Source organism: Rhinoderma darwinii, chromosome 1 (assembly GCF_050947455.1).
Source record: "Rhinoderma darwinii isolate aRhiDar2 chromosome 1, aRhiDar2.hap1, whole genome shotgun sequence".
In the NCBI taxonomy this organism is placed as follows: domain Eukaryota; kingdom Metazoa; phylum Chordata; class Amphibia; order Anura; family Rhinodermatidae; genus Rhinoderma; species Rhinoderma darwinii.
The window spans coordinates 625,876,650-625,903,192 of record NC_134687.1 but is presented as its reverse complement, the minus strand read 5'-3'; the positions used below and the strand labels follow the sequence as shown (position 1 = coordinate 625,903,192).

General features: G+C 46.2%; 1 protein-coding gene across 1 annotated transcript in view; it reads left to right on the top strand.

Moving 5' to 3' along the window:
• The first annotated feature begins 3,975 nt into the window (after window positions 1–3,975).
• The window catches only part of MAP3K1 (mitogen-activated protein kinase kinase kinase 1), a 49,246-nt gene continuing 26,678 nt past the window's right edge, over window positions 3,976–26,543 (top strand). Inside the window, exon 1 of the mRNA XM_075842430.1 lies at window positions 3,976–4,317. Coding sequence (XP_075698545.1) covers window positions 3,998–4,317 — 320 coding nt within the window. The 5' untranslated portion in view covers window positions 3,976–3,997. The remainder of the gene's footprint in view (window positions 4,318–26,543) is intronic.

Genomic DNA, 26,543 nt, shown 5'->3' with positions numbered 1-26,543 from the left:
GTTATCTTGGAGCAGGGGGGCTCAGTGGTTAGCACTGATATTTTACAGCACGGTGGCTCAGTGGTTAGCACTGTTATCTTGCAGCAGGGGGGCTCAGTGGTTAGTTATTTTACAGCACGGTGGCTCAGTGGTTAGCACTGTTATCTTGCAGCATGGTGGCTCAGTGGTTAGCACTGTTATCTTGCAGCATGGTGGCTCAATAGTTAGCAGTGTTATCTTGCAGCATGGTGGATCAGTGTTTAGACCTGTTATCTTGCAGCAGGATGGATCAGTGGTTATCATTGTTTTCTTGCAGCATGGTGGTTTAGTGGTTAGCACTGTTATCTTGCAGCATGGTGGCTCACTGGTTAGCACTGTTATCTTGCAGCATGGTGGCTCAGTGGTTAGCACTGTTATCTTGCAGCATGGTGGCTCAGTGGTTAGCCCTGTTTTCTTGCAGCATGGTGGATCAGAGGTTAGCTGTTTTATCTTGCAGAATGGTGAATCAGTGGTTAGCACTGTTATCTTGCAGCAGGGAGGTTCAGTGGTTAGCAGTGTTATCTTGCAGCATGATGGATCAGTGGTTAGCTCTGTTATCTTGCAGCATGGTGGATCAGTGGTTAGCGCTGTTATCTTGCAGCATGGTGGCTCAGTGGTTAGCACTGTTATCTTGGAGCAGGGTAGCTCAGTGGTTAGGACTGTTATCTTGCAGCATGATGTCTCAGTGGTTAGCACTGTTATCTTGCAGCATGGTGGCTCAGTGGTTAGCACTGTTATCTTGCAGCATGGTGGCTCAGTGGTTAGAACTCTTATCATGCAGCATGGTGGCTCAGTGGTTAGCACTGTTATCTTGGAGCAGGGGGCTCAGTGGTTAGCACTGTTATCTTGCAGCACGGTGGCTCAGTGGTAAGCACTGTTATCTTGCAGCAGGGTGGATCAGTAGTTAGCACTTCTATCTTGCAGCATGTTGGATCAGTGGTTAGCACTGTTATCTTGCAGCATGGTGGATCAGTGGTTAGCACTGTTATCTTGCAGCATGATGGCTCCGTGGTTAGCAATGTTATCTTGCAGCATGGCGGCTCAGTGGTTAGCACTATTATCTTGCAGCATGGTGGCTCAGTGGTTAGCACTGTTATCTTGGAGCAGGGGGGCTCAGTGGTTAGCACTGATATTTTACAGCACGGTGGCTCAGTGGTTAGCACTGTTATCTTGCAGCAGGGGGGCTCAGTGGTTAGTTATTTTACAGCACGGTGGCTCAGTGGTTAGCACTGTTATCTTGCAGCATGGTGGCTCAGTGGTTAGCACTGTTATCTTGCAGCATGGTGGCTCAATAGTTAGCAGTGTTATCTTGCAGCATGGTGGATCAGTGTTTAGACCTGTTATCTTGCAGCAGGATGGATCAGTGGTTATCATTGTTTTCTTGCAGCATGGTGGTTTAGTGGTTAGCACTGTTATCTTGCAGCATGGTGGCTCACTGGTTAGCACTGTTATCTTGCAGCATGGTGGCTCAGTGGTTAGCACTGTTATCTTGCAGCATGGTGGCTCAGTGGTTAGCCCTGTTTTCTTGCAGCATGGTGGATCAGAGGTTAGCTGTTTTATCTTGCAGAATGGTGAATCAGTGGTTAGCACTGTTATCTTGCAGCAGGGAGGTTCAGTGGTTAGCAGTGTTATCTTGCAGCATGATGGATCAGTGGTTAGCTCTGTTATCTTGCAGCATGGTGGATCAGTGGTTAGCGCTGTTATCTTGCAGCATGGTGGCTCAGTGGTTAGCACTGTTATCTTGGAGCAGGGTAGCTCAGTGGTTAGGACTGTTATCTTGCAGCATGATGTCTCAGTGGTTAGCACTGTTATCTTGCAGCATGGTGGCTCAGTGGTTAGCACTGTTATCTTGCAGCATGGTGGCTCAGTGGTTAGAACTCTTATCATGCAGCATGGTGGCTCAGTGGTTAGCACTGTTATCTTGGAGCAGGGGGCTCAGTGGTTAGCACTGTTATCTTGCAGCACGGTGGCTCAGTGGTAAGCACTGTTATCTTGCAGCAGGGTGGATCAGTAGTTAGCACTTCTATCTTGCAGCATGTTGGATCAGTGGTTAGCACTGTTATCTTGCAGCATGGTGGATCAGTGGTTAGCACTGTTATCTTGCAGCATGGTGGATCAGGGGTTAGCAGTTATCTTGCAGCATGGTGGATCAGTGGTTAGCACTGTTATCTTGCAGCATGGTGGATCAGTAGTTAGCACTGTTATCTTGCAGCACGGTGGCTCAGTGGTAAGCACTGTTATCTTGCAGCAGGATGGATCAGTAGTTAGCACTTCTATCTTGCAGCATGGTGGATCAGTGGTTAGCACTGTTATCTTGCAGCATGGTGGATCAGTGGTTAGCACTGTTATCTTGCAGCATGGTGGATCAGTGGTTAGCACTGTTATCTTGCAGCATGGTGGATCAGTGGTTAGCACTGTTATCTTGCAGCATGGTGGAAAAGTGGTTAGCACTGTTATATTGCAGCATGGTGGATCAGTGGTTAGCACTGTTATCTTGCAGCATAGTGGATCAGTGGTTAGAAGTGCTATCTTGCAGCAGGGTGGATCAGTGGTTAGAAGTGTTATCTTGCAGCATGGTGGATCAGTGGTTAGCACTGTTATCTTGCAGCATAGTGGATCAGTGGTTAGCACTGTTATCTTGCAGCATGCTGGATCAGTGGTTAGCAGTGTTATCTTGCAGCATGGTGGATCAGTGGTTAGCACTGTTATCTTGCAGCAGAGTGGATCAGTGTTTAGAAGTGCTATTTTGCAGCATGGTGGATCAGTGGTTAGCACTGTTATATTGCAGCATGGTGGATCAGTGGTTAGCAATGCTATCTTGCAGTACGGTGGATCAGTGGTTAGCAGTGTTATCTTGCAGCATAGTGGATCAGTGATTAGCACTGTTATCTTGCAGCATAGTGGATCAGTGGTTAGAAGTGCTATCTTGCAGCAGGGTGGATCAGTGGTTAGAAGTGTTATCTTGCAGCATGGTGGATCAGTGGTTAGCACTGATATCTTGCAGCATAGTGGATCAGTGGTTAGCACTGTTATCTTACAGCATGGTGGATCAGTGGTTAGCACTGCTATCTTGCAGCATGGTGGATCAGTGGTTAGCACTGTTATCTTGCAGCATGGTGGATCAGTGGTTAGCACTGATATCTTGCAGCATAGTGGATCAGTGGTTAGCACTGATATCTTGCAGCATAGTGGATCAGTGGTTAGCACTGCTATCTTGCAGCATGGTGGATCAGTGGTTAGCACTGTTATCTTGCAGCATGGTGGATCAGTGGTTAGCACTGTGAAATATGTTTAATGCCATATAAGCAACACGAAACATTTATGTCGACATTTTCCTGGTCTTTTGAATGTGTATTTGGGTCATTTTTTTGGAAATCCAGCTCACTCATCTACAATCGCAGCAAGAAGGAAATACAACCTCCTTTCTCTATCGGCTTGCGCAAGATTTCCTGCAGTAAGCGGTAGTGCCAGGCTGGCAGGGACACCACTACTCCCACATGCAGCAGAGCTGATTCATAGTCCAGACCTGGTCAGGTAGTAGTGTTTGAATTACGTGCCCGGCCCTCATATCCGCCTCATGTGGGCGGCAGAGTAAACACGACGCACGCCCACTCTCGGTTTACGCACTCTGCGTAACTTTCCACCTGTACACTACGCAGTTCACGTAAGAATGCTCCACACCCTTGTGCAGTTCGTACGCTACAAGCGTAATCCTTCAAACAGAGGTGAACGGAAACTCCACAACTCGATTTTGATAATCTGACGCCCCCGTGCTCCGCTGTTTACACCTGAACACATGACCCGGCTAGGTGTACCGCAACAGCGCTACGTCAGGACACGTACCATTACGCCATTTGCGTACCTGGCTCATTCCCAGGTTACGTAAAATTCGTAACCACCAGCACCCGCCCCCTTTGCTTCGCGACCCCGCCCCCCTGCCTGGGCTGTCCCATACGAATGTAAACCTGGCCCCAGGAAGATGGCGGCTGCGGCGGGGAGTCGGAGCTCGTCGTCCGGATTAAGCTCAGCTGCGGGCGGCGTTGCAGCCCCCGGCAGTCCGGAGACGGGGCAGCTGCACGTCGGTGAAGCGGATACCGGGGCTGGGGAGTCCAAGGCTGCTGACTGGCGGCGCAAACATCTGCGCAAAGTGCGGAGTGTGGATTTGGATAAGCTGGCGGGGAGAGCGGAGTCGGACGCCCAGCACGGAGCGGGTGTCAGCGGGGAGCTGGAGCCCGGGACATTCCTGCCTGGAGGAAGCAGCGAGGTCGAAGACCTGGTGGTCGGGAGTCACAGCGCCGGGTACGTGGGGGGCAGGGGGGAGGCTCGGCTCGGTGGGTCCCTGCGCTGTCTCCGGGGGTCCCTGACAACCTGTGACTGTATTCCTGTGGAGGGACTACAACTCCCAGCATGCCGGCGCCTCCGACTTTAATAGGCGCTGTCGTCTCCTATAGGAATGCGTTGAGTCGCACATAGCAGCAATCGCATGTGGCGCAATGTATCATCATCTCCGCATCTAGACGGTTTTTTCTGCCACTTCTTATTCTTTTGCGACTTTTCCTCCATAAAGCAATGTAAATGTCTCTTTCTTTATGTAAATTCAGTGTATTTTATATTGACGTGTTTTTAATTCCTCACTGGTGTCAAGATCTCTGCTTGCTTCCGGTGCATTGAGAGTTCATTATTTAAAACCAAAGGCTGAAACCCCCCATCCTGTTCACACAGCTGAGTGTTTGTTACAGTTGTATACAGTGTAGTTAACCCTCTATGAGCTGTGCAGGCTGGATGTCAGACTGATACAGTGTAACAAACTCAGGACAGGAGAGAGCATTATGCTGCTCATATGTTCTGTGTTCTCTAGACTGGATACAATCGTAGCAAACTCGGCTGTGACCAGTATTAGAATGTTTCCATTCGCTGACAGTAAGCAGATTTTAAAAATAATGAAGTGAAACTGTCTATTAATAAAACTCTAGATTATACAAAATGTTTTCTAGGTCTCCCCCCCCCCCCCCCCAAAAGTCACAATGAAATACAGGAAACCACAACTAAGTTGCATGTTTTCTGTCGTTACTGCGGGTAATTGTACAATATGATTTGTGCGTCTTACTAGTCTCCCCGTACAACGCAGTGTTAATATGAAACGCAGCAGTGTCGGATCTCGCGTACGTTGCGCTCGGCTGTGAGCCATTGAGTCGTTTATTGATTCCTAGGACTGCGACTTAGGCCTTATTCACACTGACGTGTTTAACGTCTGTGATACGTGCGTGAAAATTACGCGCGTCGCACGGACCTATGTTAGTGCATGGGGCAGTTCAGACAGTCCGTGATTGTCACACAGAGTGTGTGCGCTGCGTAAAACTCACGACATGTCCTATACTTGGCCGTATTTCGCGCATCATGCACCCATTGAAGTCAATGGGTGCGTGAAAATCGCACACGGAAGCACTTCCGTGTGACGCGCTTGATTCGCGCAACAGTAGATAAAGAAATGAAGGAAAAAATAAAAGCACTTCCTTCATTTCTTTTTCTAAACTTAAAAACCGCGTGTCATAAGGATGGCATATGCGTGAAAATCACGCAGCAAACACCGATGACACACGCAACTGCAACGCGCAAAAAACGCAGCATTTTTTGCACGCGCAAAACGCACACATTCGTGTGAATAAGGCCTTAGCGTGGTGCGACTCCGTTCCCAGCTCGGATTAGCTATATTCATATGTAGGCATTAAGATACGCAGAAGTAGCAGCATTTAGTTTCTCATTGAGACTGCATTCCAAGTTATAAAGGGTTTTGGATAGAAAAAAAATAAGTATTCATTGTATAATAAAAGGCCGTGCAATTTTAGAATCGTGTTTTTCAAATCCTCATCCTTTTCAATATATCTTTGCTTGCTGTCAGTTTACATCCAGAAAGTGAATTTCCTCATGGCTACAATGCAGCAGTCTGTACTGAATACCATTGTAATAAACGTTTTTAGCTGTGTGAGCAGGACAAGGATAGGATGGGTTTTCAGCCTTTAGATGTAAACCGGAGAGCTTCCATTCACTGATTGCAAGCACAGATATTGAAAAACAACCTATATTGGAAAGTTGCAGATCTGGGAAAACCAACTGCAGTTACTCTGATTAACCAAACCTAACTCATACCATTGAGTTGTGCCAAGAAACCAACTCAGCTCTGCTACATATATATATATATATATCTATGCACCCATGTCTCTATTGAGACTGTTAGTTATTGGCATTGTGAGTGCAGCCTCGTAGGTGGTCGGTAAGTGCAGGATATGGCGCCACTGCTGTGGAGCTGGCGGTCGAGGGTGTGTGGCAGAGAGTGGCCATTGACAGCCACACCTGGGCACAGTAATAAATTGCTGCCCCACATGGCGGCCCGGACATTAGTTCCACTAGTTAAATGGCAATTGCTTTCGGGCTGTCACCCGCAGCTGCTCCATGGCGTAGAAATGTCTCCAGTCCTCTATGGAGGTTGTAGTGCAATGCTTGCTGGGATTGTTTGCCGGATTGTCTACTGTTCTTGCCCGCGCTGCCAGCCACGCTGCGCTCGTATATTGTGCTTTCATTAATTATGCAAATGCTTGTTGGTCCCTGAGCTGAGGACGACAGATGCTGCTGGCAGGCCGGGCACATATGTACCCTGGCATTTCACTATGGTAATAATGTAACTGCTGCTCAGTAGATGCCGACTGGTTAAGGCTTGAATTAATTCCTTTGTTTCACCTCCCATGGGATAGATCTGTGTTGCTGGTGTGGAAGGAGTTAATAGAGAACTTTTTTTTTTTTGCATCTGTTTATGTGCAACTGTGCAGTGCAAACATTGGGGTCATAGAATGTCTCTTCCTGTCAGCTGCCTGACCTTGTCTCTTCATGTGCAGCACACAATGCCGCTCTGTCTGCGGCACTCTCCTGGAGACTATACCTGTGTCTGTATGAATGTATCTGCAGGTAGGATCAGTAATTCTTAAATACCTCCATACAGTGCTCAAATAATACCTCCATACAGTGCTCAAATAATGCCACCCTACGGTGCTCAAATAATACCTCCATACAGTGCTCAAATAATACCTCCATACAGTGCTCAAATAATGCCACCCTACGGTGCTCAAATAATGCCACCCTACGGTGCTCAAATAATACCTCCATACAGTGCTCAAATAATACCTCCATACAGTGCTCAAATAATACCTCCATACAGTGCTCAAATAATGCCACCCTACGGTGCTCAAATAACACCGCCCTACGGTGCTCAAATAATGCCGCCCTGCGGTGCTCAAATAATGCCGCCCTGCGGTGCTCAAATAATGCCGCCCTATGGTGCTCAAATAATGCCGCCCTACGGTGCTCAAATAATGCCGCCATACGGTGCTCAAATAACGCCGCCATACGGTGCTCAAATAATGCCGCCCTGCGGTGCTCAAATAATGCCGCCCTGCGGTGCTCAAATAATGCCGCCCTACGGTGCTCAAATAATGCCGCCATACGGTGCTCAAATAACGCCGCCATACGGTGCTCAAATAACGCCGCCATACGGTGCTCAAATAACGCCGCCCTACGGTGCTCGAATAACACCGCCCTACGGTGCTCGAATAACATCGCCCTACGGTGCTCGAATAACATCGCCCTACGGTGCTCGAATAACATCGCCCTACGGTGCTCGAATAACACCGCCCTACGGTGCTCGAATAACACCGCCCTGCGGTGCTCGAATAACACCGCCCTGCGGTGCTCGAATAACACCGCCCTGCGGTGCTCGAATAATACCGCCACCGCGCGGTTCTCAAGCAGTACCGTGTAGTGATCAGATTGGTTCTGTGCACTTCTGTTATGTTCTAGTTTTCAGCAGGTTGTGGTGTTGGGCCCCTGGACTGAGATCTCCCGGGCCCCGGCTCTATGGCGCTGCCCTGTTTATATACTGCCCTCTATGGACGCTGCACTCTTAGACTTCCGTATACACGTAGGTTATAGACGGATGGATGTGCTGGACACGGGTCTGGACTAGGACACGTGGGAACTGGCAAGTAGCAGGATCTTTTTACGCTCTTTATATAGATGGTATAACGCGCCCCCCACCACCAGTATAACCTGGGCTGGCGGGAGCTTGGCCTGCAGCCGATCACTCCTGGCTTTGTTGTGTGTCGTTTTTTTTGTATAGGTATCTATGTACGTGTGACATCAATGTCTGCAATATGCGGCACTACAAGCCCCAGCATGCCACAATAGGAGCAGACTGTCAGGACATGCTGGGGCTTGTAGTTTTACAACAGGAGTCACAGACCCCTGGTGTATATGGACAAGACTACAGTATGTAAACAATTAACCTCCCCACCCCCATCGCAGGCCAAATTGGGCCCTGGTGTCGTCTTCTCCTGTGTGGAGTATTTCTGGGGCTGCATTTGGCCTACATATAAATGGAGTTGTGAGATTGTGACCTGTTCTTACTGGAGATGTGACGTCCTGGTGACAGATTTCACACTCTATGGATTGTCTGTCATAAACTAATGCGGTTATATGTCCGGTCACCTCTGCTGACATGTCTGGTTTACTAAATACTTGCGTTCCCCAATAACTAACAAAATTAGCGTTTTGTGTCATTCCTCTGTTATTCCTCCTGGAAACGTATGACTAAAGTGTTACCATTCGCCTTGACAAAAAGGCGTGTCCCTATAGTCGGACACTGTCCAGTAACACCTAATTATCAATTTATTCATGCATTTCCAGGAGGAGTAACAGAGGAATATTACAATGGAGTGTACATTTGAGGAGGGATATGTCCCAAACATGGTGTGAAAATGGCCTTACTCGACCACCTCTGCTTGCTTTTAAAAAGTTTTGTAGTCTGGGGACTGCTACTGTATGAGCAGTCGTCAATTAGGTGACAATCCTTGTGGGAGGTCTAACGGGGGTCAGATTGGTTGTCCCCACGATTGCTAAGTAGTCGGACAGATTTCGGGGAGACATTGAACCCTGTTATCTGCGTGGGTGGAGCAACTGGAGGCAAATCTATGCATCATGAATGCCCTGCACATGGGGGGGGGGGGGGGTGTCCAGTTTCCTGTCAGAAGGCATACAGTGCGCTGCTGCTGACACGTCTCTACTGTTCCTACAGCTCTTGGATATGTGCTGACTGTGCCTTTTAAGCCATCCTGGTATAGCAGCGCCTCAGATGGGGCTGGGGGTGATCCTTTAACCATATGTCACAGGGGCAGGGGTCTAATGACGGGGAAACTGAAACCGATACAAACGCAGGAAATGCCCCGGAGCTCGGCCCTTTGTACAATTTTTTTTTTATTTATTTTTTTTTAAATTTAGTCGGTTTTCCACTTGTTACAAGGTCTCCGAGGAAACTGAAGTATCGGAGTTCTCCCTAATCCTCCGAAATAAACCCAGACAGAAATAACGTGAGCCATTAATAGGATGAGCGGATGAGCCAGAAACTCGACCGCAAATAGTGCGGCTCATTGTGTCTTACAAGAAAATCACGGAGGCTCGCGTTATCCCCCCGCTAGTGGCTTTCTATTTATAGCTCTGTTTAGTAGCTTTATTCTGTGTCACCCCTGGAGCTTTTTATACTGTCCTTGTATCTATAAATTGGGGAGTACACACAGGCTACAATTGTACAGGAGGTATATAGGTTTGTGTGGGGGGGGGGGGCTGTTCACTACTTGTTGGGGTCCCTTGACAATAAGCATATCACAATGTTTAGCTCTACTGAGACCCCCAGCGATCGGCTGTAATCTGTGGGGAAATCTGGAAGTGCTTAATTTCCCTGCAGCGCGACCACAGGAGAAATGAAGCATTACACCGTGTCCAATCATATCAATGTGTTGTCTGTATTACAGGACAGGTCCTCCAGAGAGAGAGACGCTCTTTATAATCACTCTCGACTCTGCCCAAGAGATGAGGATTCTGAACAGAGGACCCCCCCCCCCTAATATTACCCCTGGATTCTCTAATAGGGTGTATGACAATGGGTTTTCTCAACTGGACAATTCCTTTTTTTAAAGTTTTTTTTTTTATAAATTAAAAAATAATTTCTATATAAATGAAAAGTTCCACCACTTTCCAATATACTTTATGGGATATTTTACTAAGCAAAATGCGCCAGGATTCTGGGGAAAAAATTGCGGCCAAAACTGGTGTACGGGGCATGTACCAACTTTGGCGCACTCAAGTGACGCGGGATAGGCGTAGTAAAATGTGCTAAAAAAAAAAAAAAAAAAAAAAAAAATATCTCCTAAAATATTGGTGTCAAGTACACAGGCCAAGAGGTGGCATAATGAATAGAAGTGTATCTAATATGTCTAACCAGGTGCGCCAAATTTATCATACAGCGTGCGCCACTACAATTTAATTTGGCGCAGTTTTCAGTCTGGTCTAGTGTTTTCCTGTCTTAACTTTAGGGCAGCATGAATAAATCAGCCCCATTGTGTTTTTATTCTTCACCAGTGTCAATATCTCTGCTTGCTGTCAGTGAATGAGCACACACTTGTGACCATTCAGTGGCAGAGAACCTGTAAAGGCTAGTCCTGCTCTCAGCTGAGGGTTTGCTACAATTGTATCCAGTCAAAACAATGCTCTGTGATTTAAACATCAGCAGCAGCTGCACACCTCTCTGGTAGTTTTGCTACAATGTATCAGTCTGGAGTCCAGGCTGTTTATATTACAGAGCATTGTCTAGACTGGATACAATTGTAACCACTTCTCAGCTAAGCGCAGAACTAGATATGCACAGGTTTGCTGCCTCTGAATGTAATCAAGAGTGTTCTCATTCACTGACAGCAAACACCGATCTTGAAAATGGTGAAGAATTGAAATACAAAGTCTGTACGAAAGTTTTAGAGCTTTTCATTTTATACAAAGATTAAGATGTATTTACAGAAAGCGGGGAACGCTTTTTAAGGTGGATACGTGTTGTCGCCTCTTTTCTGGAGGGTTATTTGCTGGTTCTAGTAGACGGCTGTGTGTGTTCTTGTGACGTGTTCCAGGATCCACGCTAGTTTCCGTTGGTACGTGGCGCAATCATGCCGACGTCCTACAAGGAAAGTCACTTCCTGTACGTACAGTAGACGGTGACGTCAAAAGTGGGTGTCTCCGGATGACGACCCCTCTCCATATCTCTTGGGGTCGTCCACCCTATAAGAGCAGCTCCCACTCTGGCAGACTCAGCCATTACAAAAATGGCCGCCATGTAATACAGCGTTCCCCTGCGGCGGTTGCTGACTTTATTGTCTTCATGAGACGACCCCTTTTAAATTTTACTTAGTCATCTGAAGATCCTATTCTTATATTCGGAATTGCATATACAGCAGATCTAATATTGGGATTTTGGAAGATCCCAACATTAGTGAGAAATTGGAGGACTACCCTCCCCTGTCATTAACGGCAGCCAGTGTCGTGCCTATGTAGCAGTGTAAATAGTCTCTCTTTGAACCAGGATCCACATGGGTGATGACCATCTCTGGTATACGGGTTCATTCCATGATGTAGCAGAGCTGTCAATCGCCTTTCTTCCCTTCACACATTTAGGCAGCGTTCACACAGGGCAGATTTGCTGCACCATACTCAAAGATATTTTTACATCCATCTCCTATCTGCAGCCCTAAAAAATCTCTGCTGGTGGTTTGGAAACCCCATTCCCTAACATTGTAGCAAAAACTACAGTGCGATGTGGATATACGCCTCAATGATAAAATTCTCGCTGCCTGCAGTCACCACTAGGGGGAGCTAAAGTCCAATATAGGGAAACGACCTATATATTACCCAGCATATTGATCAAACATCGTATAATAACACTGTAAATGGGACCTTTCCTTGTTTGAAAGGTCGGGGGCTGTTTTTGTACGTGGTCTGTTTGGTCGAGTGTTGTATTAATAGGGATTGGTCTGGTTGTAAGTATTACCAAGGACCATGAAGACCTCTTTACTCTGTGTAGAATGACTGGCAGACTATTGGGGTGATCTGTCTTGTAAATGTGTCACCAGACGGTGCCCGCCACTCTGAAACGCCCCTTTTTTTGCCAACCTTTCACAGCTGAAGTCTAGATAAAAAGATGGAGGAACTTTGTCAAGATCTTGTGCTTCTCTTTTAGTCATTTAGTCCTTTGTGGTGTTTTCTTCTCCATTCACAGCTAAAGTCAAATAAAAAAATGTTTCAGGTCCCTTCTCGTAAATCTGTATGTGGTTTATCTGCGGTCCAGACGTTCATGTGATGTGACCAAAAATCCAATCTCTACATAGGACGGTTTTTGCAGCGTGTATGGATTTCTTCTACATATCTGGCGCGTGTGAATATACTCCAAGAATTTTTATTTAATTTTTTCCTATGAAAGGAATATGGCAGTTCTCACTAGTAGGTAGGGTGCTGCGTCTTGCGCCCGTAGCAGTGAAGGGGTTACAGGGTTCTGCCCACGGCCTGATGTACCCCTCCCACCATGATATAAATAATGTTTCTCATTGTCAGGAGCCAGCGCAGCAGAACCAGGTTAGTGACATCCATAAATGAATAGAGCAGGAACCCACCCGGCACCCCCCGGCTTTCATCCGCGGCTCTCCCTTTGCGATCCCTCTGATCGTTTTTTTTCTTTATGTACGTCGTTTCAATTCTTCGCCATTTTCAAGACCTGTTTGCTGTCATTGAATGAGAGCACTCTGGCTTATACATCCCTAGTCCTGCTCTGGGCTAAGAAGTGGTTACAATGTATTCAGTCTAGACAATGCTCTGTGAGCTAAACAGCCTGTACTCCAGACTGATACATTGTAACAAACTGCCAGAGAGAGTAGTATAGCGGTTGATGTGTTTAGCACACAGAGCGTTGTCTAGGTAGGAGACTATTGTAACCACTTCTTATCTGAGAGCAGGGCTAGGTATGTACAGGTTTAATGCCCCTCGATGTAAACCAGATTGTTCTCGTTCACTGACCGCAAGCAGAGATTTTGACAAATCCCAGACATTTAACCACTATGTATATTAGAAAGTTGTAGAAGAGATTTAAGATTTATTTAAATAAAACCAGAAAACTGGATGACCAATATGAACGCCATACCGGCTCCTGTAGAGGTTACGCCATATTCTTGGAAAGCCGGTCTGGGTATGCAGAGCTACAGGAAAGCAGGTTTTATTGCTGCACAACTAGGTAGTTCTGCCATTGAGGAGCGTTGTAAAGAAGAGTACCAACCCCGGCAGGAGAATTTGTGGCGTCCATATTGTTTGTCACCCAACACTTACCCAAATACTGCTTGGTGATGTAACGCAACCCCCTCCCCCCCCCCCCCCCCATCCCACATTGGGGTGTTCATTCATCCGACGGACCGTTCTATGTTTATTTTGTTGTAGGTCTTGTGCAATGTCGGCAGTTGTAGTAGACTGCGTGGTTTCTGGTGTAAAGTAACTTGTCATAAGATGTTGCTGCCCAGATCCTCCATCGTGATTGTGGCACCCATTCTGCAGACCTCTGTAATAATGGGAAACGTCCCTTGCCTCAGCCCATGCCCGCTGTTAATAGATCAGCCTGTGTGTAGCAGGGAGTAGTGGGTGCATGCTTGGAATATTTGGTTTGTGTCCCAGTTTCAGTACCGGGACCCGAAACTGACCTCGGGGTTATGTAAAGTTGATTTCGTCCGTCAGTTTTGAGCACCTAATCAGGTGCTGCTCTATTGCCAGTGAATAAATATGAGGGCAGCCTGGCAGCCCCGGGGGCAGGTTGTGTTCTCTCTGCAAGCACACATAATGGAAGGCTTTCCAAAATAGTCTCACCAGCTGATCGGGTACTGAAACTGCCCCATATCTGATAAAATGCCAACATAGACAGACGTGGCGGACATGGGAAAGCTGTGTGCCTGACATGGCTGATAACTGAGAACAATTGATTGGACACCGTGCATTTTAGATTTGATTTTCCTTTTCAATACGTTACCCTTAGGCATCATGCACACGACCGTGGTGTTTTTCTGGTCCGCAAATTCCAGGACCGTGTTCCGTGGAATGTCATCCGCAGTTCATCCGTATGTAATCCGCAGTTCATCCGTATGTAATCCGCAAAATGCGGATGAAAAAAAAAAAGCCTAGGTAAAACAGGATGACGACAGAACTCATTCCCGGTCGTCGCCTAGCAACACTTCCGCAAATCCGCAAACTGCGGATGACACACGGAGGTGTATCCGCAATTTCCACGGGCCCATTGACTTCTATTGGCATGTCCGCAGCGCATTTGCGGCCCGTAATAAGACATGTCCGGAGTTTCTGCGGCACGGATGTGCGGACATGCGGAGAGCGGTGAAAACACGGATAGTGGGTATGGCCACATAGAAATGAATGGGTCCGCAATTAACCCGTGGATTTGCGGACGCAAAAACACGGTCGTGTGCATGACGCCTTAGTTGGGGGGAAACTAGGTGCCCCACTATTTATAAAACCAGGGGTCACTCATTTGCAAGGAAGTGGTTTCCATGCTGGCAGGGTGCCTTCTCCGCTGTCTCTATCACCCATCGCCTCAAAGTTATATTTACAGCGCTGGCTACGTCAGGTCAGCGGCACTGACGGGTTTAGTGTCAGCGGGTCCTGCGTGGCTCATCGAGCTGTTACGTTTCACATCGAAGTTTGTACGTCTAGATGTGATTGATAACCGGTGGATTCTGCGTGTCAGAGACTGAACCCGTCAGTGCCACAGATCTAACGGATTCAGGTGCAAAGGTGCCCGCAAATTAATAGATTTTGTGTTTTTTGGTCTGTTGGACAGGCAGACCTCTAACTACATCTGCTATGAGCAGGTGAAAAATGAGTGCGGTTATCAGGATTATTATATATGTAATAAAGTTGACTAAGGGCTTATTCACATGAACGTGGGGAAACTCTGACGCGAGAAACTGCAGTTTTTCACGTCCGTTTCACCCGTGTGGGACCTGTTTTCACGGATCCCCATAGACTTGAGTCACCGGAGGTTTCGTGAAAACGTAAGAAAATAGGTCATCTTCTAGTTTTTCAACGGACCCTTTACACGATCCGTTGTTTTACGGCCGCCACGCGGTCGTACTAAACGTTCGCGTGAATAAGCCCTAAAACTGTGTCCTTGGGGACCGCACGCTTTTCTTGTCATTTTCCTAAATTGACAGCTAGTCGCAAATCGTTTTCACGATTCACAGGCCAAAATGGCATAAACTGCATGACAAAAGCGAGCCACGGGAGGAGACCTATCCATACTAGTGCAAAGGAAAATTCGAGTAGTTACCCATGGCAACCAATCTGATTTCACCTCATTTGTCAGAGGCCCTTTGGGAAATGAAAGCAGCAATCTGGTTGGTTGGCGTAGACAACAACTCCACTTTTTCTTTACACCAGTTTTGATATATCTCCCCCCGTTTTTAGTTTAGAATAACATTAGATGTTGGGTGAAACCAACGACTTCTGGGGTCCGACTCGGTCTCGTAATTGCTACATTAGATTTCAGATTTTGTTGTTCCCCCTGGTAGATAAACCACTGCCGGCATTAGACGACATGATTGATTGACGACATTCAGGAAGATTAAACAAAACCAGTGCGAAGGAAAAGTAAAACAGTTGCCCATAGCAACCAATCAGGTTACTGCTTTAGTTTTCCTAAGCTCCTCTGAACAATAAAAGCTTGAATCTGATTGGTTGCTATGGACAACTGCAGCACTTTTCCTTTGCATCAGTTTGACTACGTCTCCCCCATTGTGCATAGCAACAGTAATGGGCCTCATGGGCTATGAAAACTGTCCAAAAAAACATGCCTTGTTGCCTGTAGCAGCCAGACCTCCGCTTTCACTGTATTTGTTTCTCAAACCCTATGAGGAAAATGTGGCACCCAAGTGAATGGTAAAACATGGGCACGTTGCATCCTTGTAGCGAATGCCATGGCAGTGTCGGGGAGATCCCATGTAGGGCACCCCTCTATAACACCCATATGTCCTAATAGGGTATATGGAAAGGGGTTGTGAATGTGGAATAGCCCCTTTAAGACGTGTTTACAGAGCTCGTGTTCCGCTCTGGTCATGCCCAGTAATACAGCTGTGAAGGTGCCAGTAGGATTGCACTAGGGGAGCCATAATGGTAATTAAATCCGTGCTATGGGTTTTTAGGATAGATAGACTGGCAGTGTTGTCAGAGGCACAAAACAACGGCGGTCACGGACACGTATTTCAACTGGGCCGTTCACACAACCGTTTCAACGGAGCATGTGACGGGTCCATGGAAAAATAGGATGTCCTATTTTCTTGCGTTTCACGCATCCCTCTATAGACTCTAGTCTAAGAGGTCCCTGATAAAGCGACCCGCACGGGTGCATCTAACGAGAAAAACTGCAGGTTTTCGCGTCTGAGGTTGCCTACGCTCATCTGAACGTAGCCTAAATCTCACATGAAAGTTTTTGACTTTCCAGAAATGCACAAGTCTTATGATTATTGTGGTGTCGGACTCTGTGCACAAACTTATGACTTGCCAGTAAACCATGCAGTCAATATAGGCCCTGCAGTCTGTATAGGGGAAGCTCCGGGGCACTTTATAGCCGTCCAGAAAATCTGGTCACATTTTAGGTCACATGACAGACTAATGTCGTCTCTGCCGCTATGATCATGCAGCTTTTATTCTTCTAAGGAAAATGATTTTTTAGATGTAATACAATCCCGACTTAGTCTCCGTTCCGGTGGATCACATAGGCCAGATGCATTGTAGCAAAGTCCCAGCTGTATTGAGTCAAGTTTAGTTTTCAGCCACAAGTGAAGAACTAAAAGACGGTGTATATTAGAAAGTTGCATGAATTGTCATTGTACATTAAAGCGGTAGTCTCAGCGTGACAAATGGTGGCAAACAACTGTGCCACCAAGTGACGTTGCCGCCAGCTATACATGTCACCACCTCCGACATACTGGGCACAAATTTTAATAGCATTAAAGAGGTTATCCGGGTTGTCAACGTATTTTGCTTATGGCGGCAAATGTCCTAAAATAAAAAAAAAAATCCTAATCTATTTTATACCCTTGCGATCCAGCGGTGCTTGTCCTGTTTACATGCGGGCCTCATCTGACAGCTGCAGCCAATCAGGGCGGCACCGCTGTCATGTGTTGTATTCCTGGCATGAGCGCTCAGCGATTGGCACAATGATGCCAGATATATGACCCATTACCGCTGAGCCCTCAAATTGGCTGCAGCGTTCACATTCTGCCCGCATGTAAACCAACGCTGTGGTGACAACCGGAGCAGCAGCGCTGTATAGTCGGAAGGAAAAAATAGGCAAGTACTGATTTAGGATATTTACAGCCGTTCATAAAAAGACACATGTCTGGGAACAGTCAGCTCATGCTGCCTTCATGTTAAACCATGGCCTTGTTTGGCAATGTTGGCATCATGGGCTATGAAATACAAATATAAAGGCGGTAATCCTGGTAGACGAGGGCAGCCTGTACTTGGACCAAAATTTGTCAGTCATGTCTATTCTTAATGCAGCCGGGACATTATTAGCGTTGAGCCAGGTCAGATTTGGGGTGTGGATTCTGCGCCTGACACAATCCCAAAGTTCTCCACTAGCAATGCATGGCAATGGGGAATTTTATATGCTCCGAAAAAATGTTCACACGGAATAACGACCAACTGGGGATTTTAAAAACCACAGTCTGTTCATTTATTGGCAAGGATTCCCTGCCGAAACCTGCAGATTACCTCAATGGGACGAATTCTCGTGAGAATCTGCATGCCATCTGCGCCGGAAATCCGCAGCGATGGAATACTGTTCGCAAAGTCCGCAGCCTTTACAGTGGCAGCAAAGTGGAGGAGATTTCTGCAAATCTGTCCCACGTTGCGGGGGGGAAAAATGCGGAACGTGTACAGCAGTGCAACTTTCATATCCGCTGTATCTCCAATTGTGCTGCATATTCTGCGAGAAATGCCGCGTGTGAGGGCCAGAGCATTGAATGGAGGAAAAACTCTGCACTACGCAAGTTGTAGTTTGTACGTCGTTGACGCCGTGGAAATGCAGTAAAAACAGATGTAAATCCGCAGGTGCACAAAATGCTTGACAGTAAATCCAATGGTGAAATTGCTGCGGATAGTCTGAAATAATTTTCACAGCTGCAATGCGTTTTCGTAGAAAAAAAATGCACTATTTGCAGATTTCTTCGACTGATTTACCTGCGTTTTTTTTGAGATTCTGCTGCAGATTTTCAGTTGTCGAAAATTTGCAACGTATCCTGCCTATTGGTACAAAGCCTTAGTCTCCGATCCAACTGTTTTTGTTTTGTTTAATGCTGATTTTGATTGCGAAACCGTGTCTGAATCAATGCCGAAAAACGGCCCAAATCTCCCTCCATTGATTTCAATTGGTTTTTGCTGGTGGAAAAAACGTGTCCTGCTCTATCTTGGAGCGGTATTTGCCTCTCAACCTCCTTTAAAATCAATTGGGGGTGTAAAAAGCACCGTTCGTTCGGAGCGGTTTTTGTGTTTTTTTTCATTTGCCTAATTAAAAAATAATTGACAAGACACCTAAGGACTCATGCACACGACCGTAGCCATGTGCACGGTTGTGGTCGGTCAGCTAGAGAGTGACAGCTGCAAGCCGCCCGAAAATCACGGGCTGTGCACATGGCCGAGACCATTATTTTCAATGAGCCTGGACCGCAGAACGCGGTCGTAATAAGGCTTGCCCGTTCTTTCTGTGGTCCGGACTCCGGGGCCATGCACGGACCGTGAAAACCACTGTCGTGTGCATGGCCCCATAGGAATGAATGGGGCCGTAATTCTCCCGTGGATTTTCGGGGGAATTGCGGCCGCAAAACCACGTTCGTGTGCATGAGTAATTTTGAGTCCGATTTTTCTACTTGGCAAAAAACACGCTGTGTGCACATACCCTTAGAGTTCTTGTCTATTGGTCTCCTAAAGTTCCCAGTAATTTTGTTTAATTGGGAGCGGGTTCCCTTTAAGAACTTTGTAAGCTTTTCATGCCTCCCGTATATAAAGTATCTCCTATAGATACTGGGATAAGTGTTTTTTCCTTCCGTTTAGATAAGGACTTGAATTTCAATGATACGTGAACTAATAGAATTCACTTTCCATGAAGGTTTGGAGACGGCTGTACAGTCGGTTATGTTGATGTTGGATCGTGCGCCGGCGAGACATGTCCTCGCAAAGCAACAGAACGTTGTCCTTTGCTCAAAACATGTGACTTCCCAAGTCTTTTAGCTTCTTGTTCTGTCAACTGGCGTGGAAGGGTGTGTGACTGGCGTGACCTCCGTACAGGACTCCGAAGAAGAAAGTCTCCCAAGTGTGGGGAAATGTCATCTAACAACCCGCCGCAGCCTCTACCGTTCCCTAATGTTTCCGAATTCTACCAGAACTGCAGGGAAATGGAGTATTTCCTACTCCCAACATCTTCTCCTGCTACCCATCAGCAGAATACAGTGCCAACCAGTGACCTGGCGGATGACCCCAGTGTAATGGTGTCGCTATAGGACGGATAAGACAGTATAGGCACATGGTGTGAGTGATTTTCATCCGCACTGTGGGCTTGACACTGACCATCTAAATATTAACCAAGTTCCTCGTGTGAAGTCATGCAAGTCCTTCCACTGTATACCGAGAGAGACCGCCAGCAGAGGCCCCGCTAATAATCACGTGACGTCTAGAAAAGTTCCATGTTTGCCCTTCTTAGAAACCTCCTGAGGACGGCATCTCCTGTGGAAATATGGAGCGCAGTGTGGAATTTCACCAAACCTTGTAAACCATTTTTATTTAATTTTTTTCCGGGCTCGAGATTCAACTGGGGCAATAGAGGAGCTGTGTCACATATCACAAGTCACAAAGAAATGTGTACGGCTGTGATCCAGCGCAGAATATGGTCGGCGAGCTGGAAAAGGCTCCTATTTGCTTTTTAACCTTAAAGGGGTATTCCTAACATCACGTTTTACGCCCCATTGTACCAGTTATAAAAAATTTGTAGTATTTGCAAATGGTGTCAATTATTAAAAGTAGATGTGTCTAAAGATATGACTCCCCAAACCCCCCCCCCCCCCCCCCCAATCCTGATTTTGTTTTTTTACTTGGTTGACCCTGGTTACGTCCCTTAGTAGTCCTTCTAACAGGACGAGCATGCGTACTTCTCCGCTATTTCAGTATAGCGGTTCGATTCTCCCTGCGCAGTAAGACGGTGCATTCTCAGTTTTGCTGTTCTCTCTGCAGTTTACCAGCGCTTGCCCGGTAGCTCCAGCTCCTCCTGCCGTCTGCTATATTTTCCGGTTGCTCGGCTGCATTCGTTGCACAGGGTGCACCGCCGGCTGTGTGTCCTTTACATAGAGGCCCGGCTGGCTGACGGTCTGTGCGTGTCTTACACACGAGAGAGCAGGGTACACTGGGAAATGTAGTTTTCAGTTTGGCAGCGGGGAAGTCATGTGGTCTCAAGTGCTTGCCCACCCATTCTGCCACCTGACTATTGCGAGTGCCAGGCTCTGTTCACACAGTGTGTATTTGTCGTATTTTACGCGCCAAAAGACACATCAAAAGCGCATTATTTAAGCTTACCATTGACATCCATGGGAAAGCGTATTGTTGGTGCATACGACGTGGTTTTTTTTTTTATGCCTTTTACAAAAAAAACCTTGAATAAAATCGCATCAGTTCAACTCTGGTGCGTAAAATGCGCCTAATTCCCATAGTCAATGGGAGTCTTCATTCCGCACCAAAAAAAGCGTCAAATGCCTGTATTTTATAAAGTGCTTTACAAAAGCGCAACTGTTTGACACGTTATGCGTGTCGTGTGGTTTTTTTTTTAGCACCGTGTGAACCAGGCTTTACAGTCAGTGGTGTAACCTGAAGCTCTTGGGCCCCAATGCAAAATCTGTAACGGGGCCCCTCGCCTACCATTTGCCATTTTTAATACTGGTGTCTACCTATGAAGCGCAGGGTCCTTTGGAGCCCGTGTGCAACTGCTTCCACTGCACCCCTATATCTACACCCCTGGTTACCGTGCCGCAGGGGTACCTTTTTAGCAGTTGGAGATGGGTGAATACGCAGTTAGTGTGCATTTTTAATATATGCATGTATGTGGCTGGGAAAAAACCTGGTGGGTCAACCCCCTTTTGTGGACTTTCTTGAGGAAAACCAACTACTTGTCTCGGCCTTTTACCCCTTCTTGGGTTCATGGTCTAAATTTTCAGCCATTGGGGTGCAAGTGGCGCAGTGAATGACTGTTCTCAGGAACGTGAAGCTGGCCTGATCATTATTAATCCGGGTGACTGAGGGAGCTCGGAGTCTTGTACATGTGGAGCTTTTATGGCCTATGCCCACAGGCCTAAGACATCAGACACCATATTATATGGTGATTTATTTATTTTTTTATGCGATTTTCGCATAAGTCTTGGCAAAAAAAAATGCGCTTTGAAATTCAAAGCTAAGGTTTTTGGGCCTTCTGCTTGCCGGGAGGACTTTCCATACACATTATTGTCCAGAATTTCTGTTGACTTCATAGAACGTTTCTCCTCAATCGCAGAAAATCACCAGTCCCGGTAAGGTTTAGAGCGGCGGTAGTGTTTCACTTGTTATAACCGCATTGGAAAGCCGAGGTAAAATACATACACGGCCCACCACCTCATTTAAGACTCCTTGAAAGCCGGTTGACCTGCAAGTGTTAATGGCGACTATAAACACGTACAACCGAACAGACGCCACTGTAGGGATTTCTAGCCCTGGCAGGTATTTTGGGACAGTGATCTGTGAGGACAGCCGTCAAGGGATTTCTAACAGAAGACTGATAAATTTGAGCCCTTGTTCTGTATCGTGAGACGTCATTGACCTGACGTTACTGGCTCTCGGGGTATTTTGTACCTTCATGATGTTGAATAGTGAAGGCTTTGAAACGCGTTGGTTTATCTTAGCATTTGAGTCTGGATTATAATGATTTAATATTTTATATGCGCAAGACCCGCTGTCGCTGAACCAGTAAGGGTATGTTCACACGGCTTAGCAAATTTACGTCTGAAAATACGGCGCTGTCTTCAGGCGAAAAACAGCTCCTGACTTTCACACGTTTTTGCGGCATGTTTTACGGACTTTATTGGAGCTGTTTTTCAATGGAGTCAATGAAAAACGGCTCAAACGTCCCAAGAAGTGACATGCACTTTTTCGCGGGCGTCTTTTTACGCGCCGTCTTTTGACAGCGACGCGTAAAATAACACCTCGTGGGAACAGAACATCGTAAAACCCATTGACAGCAATGGGCAGATGTTTGTAGGCGTAATGGAGCCGTTTTTTCAGGCGTAATTCGAGGCGTAAAACGCCCAAATTACGTCTGAAAGCAGTGCGTGTGAACATACCCTTAGTGCTGCTGACCTGACTGCTACAGGTTTCAGCGATAGATACAGCTGCTCTGTATACAGGAGACAAAGCAGCTGCTGCCAGAATTATAACAGTATATATTACAAAATATTAGCACTTGATGTGCGACACTATGTAACATATATTTATATTGGTATAGAACCGCTTTAAGAAGTAATATTTAGCAGTCAAGAGAGGGGGGTCCTCTGTTTAGGTTGCTCATCTCCTGACCAGAGTGGATATAAAGAGCATCTCTCACTCTGCAGGACCTGTCCTGTATTAAACAGACAACCCATTGATATGAATGGGCACTATGTAATACTTTGTTTTACCTGTGGTGGCGCTGCAGGGAAACTGGACGCTTACTGCCAAGTTTCTCTACAGATTATATCTGATCGCTGCAGGTTCCAGCTCAGCATATTGTCAGGGACCCCTCTATCCAGTTGGGATTATCCAAAGCGGAGATCCCTTTTTAATTTTCAGAGATTCTTCGCAATTACAGGGAGCTCTGCTCCTTTTTCCCTACAATGAGACCGTTTTTAGGGAGCTGGAAATCATTGAGCATTTTTAAGAAGTAAAGTCATAAGCGATTAAAATTGGAATAAACCAAACTAGATCCGTCATGCAAGATGAGACCAGTAGTAATAGTACATAGATCTGTGGCTGATGCATGCGGGAAATCCTGCTGTTGACCTCTCTCGAGTCAAGTGACTACTTTCATAACGGTCACATGATCCTATTTATGTCCGTTTCTAGTCTCTTGAAAGAGGAAGCCGAGAAAGGCCTGAAGTGTATAAAGATCCAGGGAAGGAAAATCTGACAGATATGATGGCCTTTGTTGTATGCGGCGTCTTACTATTTGCTGTTGGTTGCTGGGACATCTCTCTCACTAAGGTATGACTGTAAATCTACTTCATACGTATACCTACTGCTATAGATATCATCTAAACTGAAGTCGCCATGTTTTAATTCCATGCTTGTATTTGATAGCCTTATTGCGGCACTATTTATTGCGGAGTAGCCTCCATTGCAGCACTTATAGTCATCGTCACCCAGTATTGGGTTCCTGGTGTACTGGTGGTTGTCTGACGCATCACATGCCGCGTTAACAATATTTGACAAGCTCACTGCAGATAATTGTGGTACTGGGGCCTGTGACATCAGACAGAGCCCCTGATGATGTCATCTGTGAGGTTCCCTTGCAAATACCAGACTGCTGCTGCACCCACCTAAGACTCCATTTTCACTGTTTTCCAATGTAGTTGGCATTCTGTCTGGAACCCAAAAAAGTATACTGAGGGCAGCACGGTGGCTAAGTGGTTAGCAATATTGCCTTGCAGCGCTGGAGGCCTGGGTTCATCCAACCACAGTCAACATCTGCATGGGGTTTGTATGTTCTCCCTGTGTTTGCGTGGGTTTCCTCCGGGTGCTTCGGTTTCCTCCCACACCCCAAAAACATACCAATAGGGAATTTAGATTGTGAGCCCCAATGGGGACAGTAAGTAAGGACCTCTGTACAGCGCTGCGTAATATGTTGGCGCTATATAAGTAACTGAAATAAATAAATGTACAATATATACAGACTTTTTGTGATGTACTGTCAGGTTATGTGACATGGCGTGAACATAGTCTAATAGTCTCAGCAGACTTAAATGGGTTGTCCTGCTAAAATGGGGGCCGGGAGGGGGACTAGAAAGCGAAGAGATGGGTGATCTTATACTGGAGAGATGCAGCCGCTCATGTTGTGCCTGTAAGACTGAAATGGGGTGAACGTTATAATAACTGCGGAACCTCTTTCCTAGATTACAGCCTCACGTGGAATAATTTCATTCCTTATCCCTCCACAGCTGCCATCTTACCAGTTCTGCCGGGATGTAGACTTGAGACATGGCAGATATTTTCCGCAGCGGAATCTTGCTACGAATATGCGGCATAAATCAGCATGTGCGGATTGTGACATGTTTTGCCCTATGTATTGCATGGGGTGAAAGCTTCTGACAATCCATGACAGATAACATTTTGAATACCCCCCCCCCCCCTCCAATTATTGCGGAATGATTTTATGACCTATTCCCATGATACAGAAAAAAATCAACGCCAAATAGCTGGGATGAGTATTTTAAAATACTAAATTACGGATCCACTTGCCTTGACCGGTGTGGACATGCCCTAAATATTATGGGACCCTCCGTAAAGCATATCCTGGTACATGTAGTGCCAGCCTGCAGAAAGTGATGAATATATTTATATCGGGGGAATATACCGGGATGTTCCACCGTTGTCGTCTTTTGATGTTTACAGAATTTTTGCCGAGCGATTACGTTGATGTTTTACGGTCCATCCGCTTTTCTTCCCCTCGTCTCCTCTAATTTTATTAGTGTCCCTGCCGTGAACTCCATTTTTTTTTTCTCTCTCTCTCTCTTCACCTGGCGGTCCAAGCGAGGCTGCGCAGGCTTAGATTGGAAGGTCTGTATTTTTCAAGCCTTTTTTTTTTTTTTTTAATTTGTATTTTTTTATTACTTCTTTGCAAGAATGGGCTTTTTGTGCCCCTGTACATAAGGGGGAAGCCCTTTTGTAAGTGTCTTCTGCTGCAAAGGTCACAAATGAAAATCTCTGAAAAGACTGCAGCATAAGAGGAAACTGGAGATTAGTAGTGTGTCTTAAGCTTGAAAGACGAAAGGCAGGTCAGGGGGTGGGAAACGACGAGTGAGCGCAGGCCGCAGGACTTGATGGATCTGGCTGATTAAAAAGCAGTGCATGAGTTAAGCGCTACAGAAAGGATCAAACAGTAAAGCCCTGACCACCTGCAATTAGAAATCCTTTGTTACGTTTCAAGACGACTTCAAACAATTTTTTGTAATTTTTTTTGAGCCAATTTAAAGTCTGAGGTCCTGCCTTAACCTCTTTACCGCCTGCAGATCCCATGTTCTGTCTTTTCACGATCAACATGTCAATTAGAATTCATGGTACAGTAGCTTTCCTTTAAAAGGGTTATCCAGGACTAGAAAAACATGACCGTTTTCTCCCCAAAATGGCGCTACACCTGTCTACAAGTTTTCTTGTATTGCAGCTTAAAATTTAATGAAACCGCAATACCCAAAGCAGCCTGTGGACAGGAGTGGCGCTGTTGCTGGAAGAAAGCGGCCATGTTTTTTCTTATCCTGGACGAGCGATTCTGTAATAAGTCAGGTTCTCACTTGTTGTGAACACGTTTCATTGGGTGGGTTTTTTGTTTTTCTGTGGGGCAGGATTTAGGTTGCATGATAGTGGGCAATATAAATCGCTTTGTGTATAACCTGATTCTACAAAAAAAATGCCCTTCTGTCACTCCCTGGCCACTACGACAATCCAAGGCTCAGGCACACGGACGTAGCCGCGTGCACGGTCCGTGATTACGGCCACGGACTGTCATCCCATTACAAAGTATAGGAGCACGGTCTCCAAATTTAAAAAAAATAGGACCTGTCTTTTTTTTATTGCGGGTTATTTCTACGGCTCGGACACTTACCCGTAAGTAAACGGGAAGGTGTTCATAGAAATGAATGAATCTGTATTTTTAATCAAGTGATGATTTAGCAAGTTTGCATCCGAAAGACGCTCTAGAACATGTTCCAATCGTTGCTAACGGTTTCCGCTTTTCAGTCGCTACTGCAATTCTTGCTCGTTCGCCCACACCATCTCTGAGCTGCTAACAACTTGAAGATTTCTGATTTGGGACGAGGGGATGTGGCGGTGACTAACGATAACCTCTCGTTGAGATAGATGTGGCGGGCCATAGAAACCAGACTATCATTCGTTATTCGATCGCTGCACGCTATTACACAGGGCGTTTAAACTATTATACAAAAATCTGTACAATAATTTCTTCGTGTAATGGAGCCATAATTCAGTTCTCAAGAAATCCTAAAAAATGGTAGAGACTTTTGTCCATCCTGCGACCGTCATTCGCACATGAGCAGTGTACACTGACTGATTCATGGCATCAAATGAGGTTTCTCCAATAAAATATGTGCTCTATCACCACAAATTTTAATTTGCGTTCTGTACATTTTCAAATTCGCAACTTGCCTCATATGGCGAGTTTCTATCGGATTTATGTAGCCTCTGCACGTGCAACGTAGCGGACAAACTTTCCGCCAAATCTGAATGCGTCCTCCCACAGTTCTTCCTGGTTTATGAATATAACGGCAGAGTTGCCA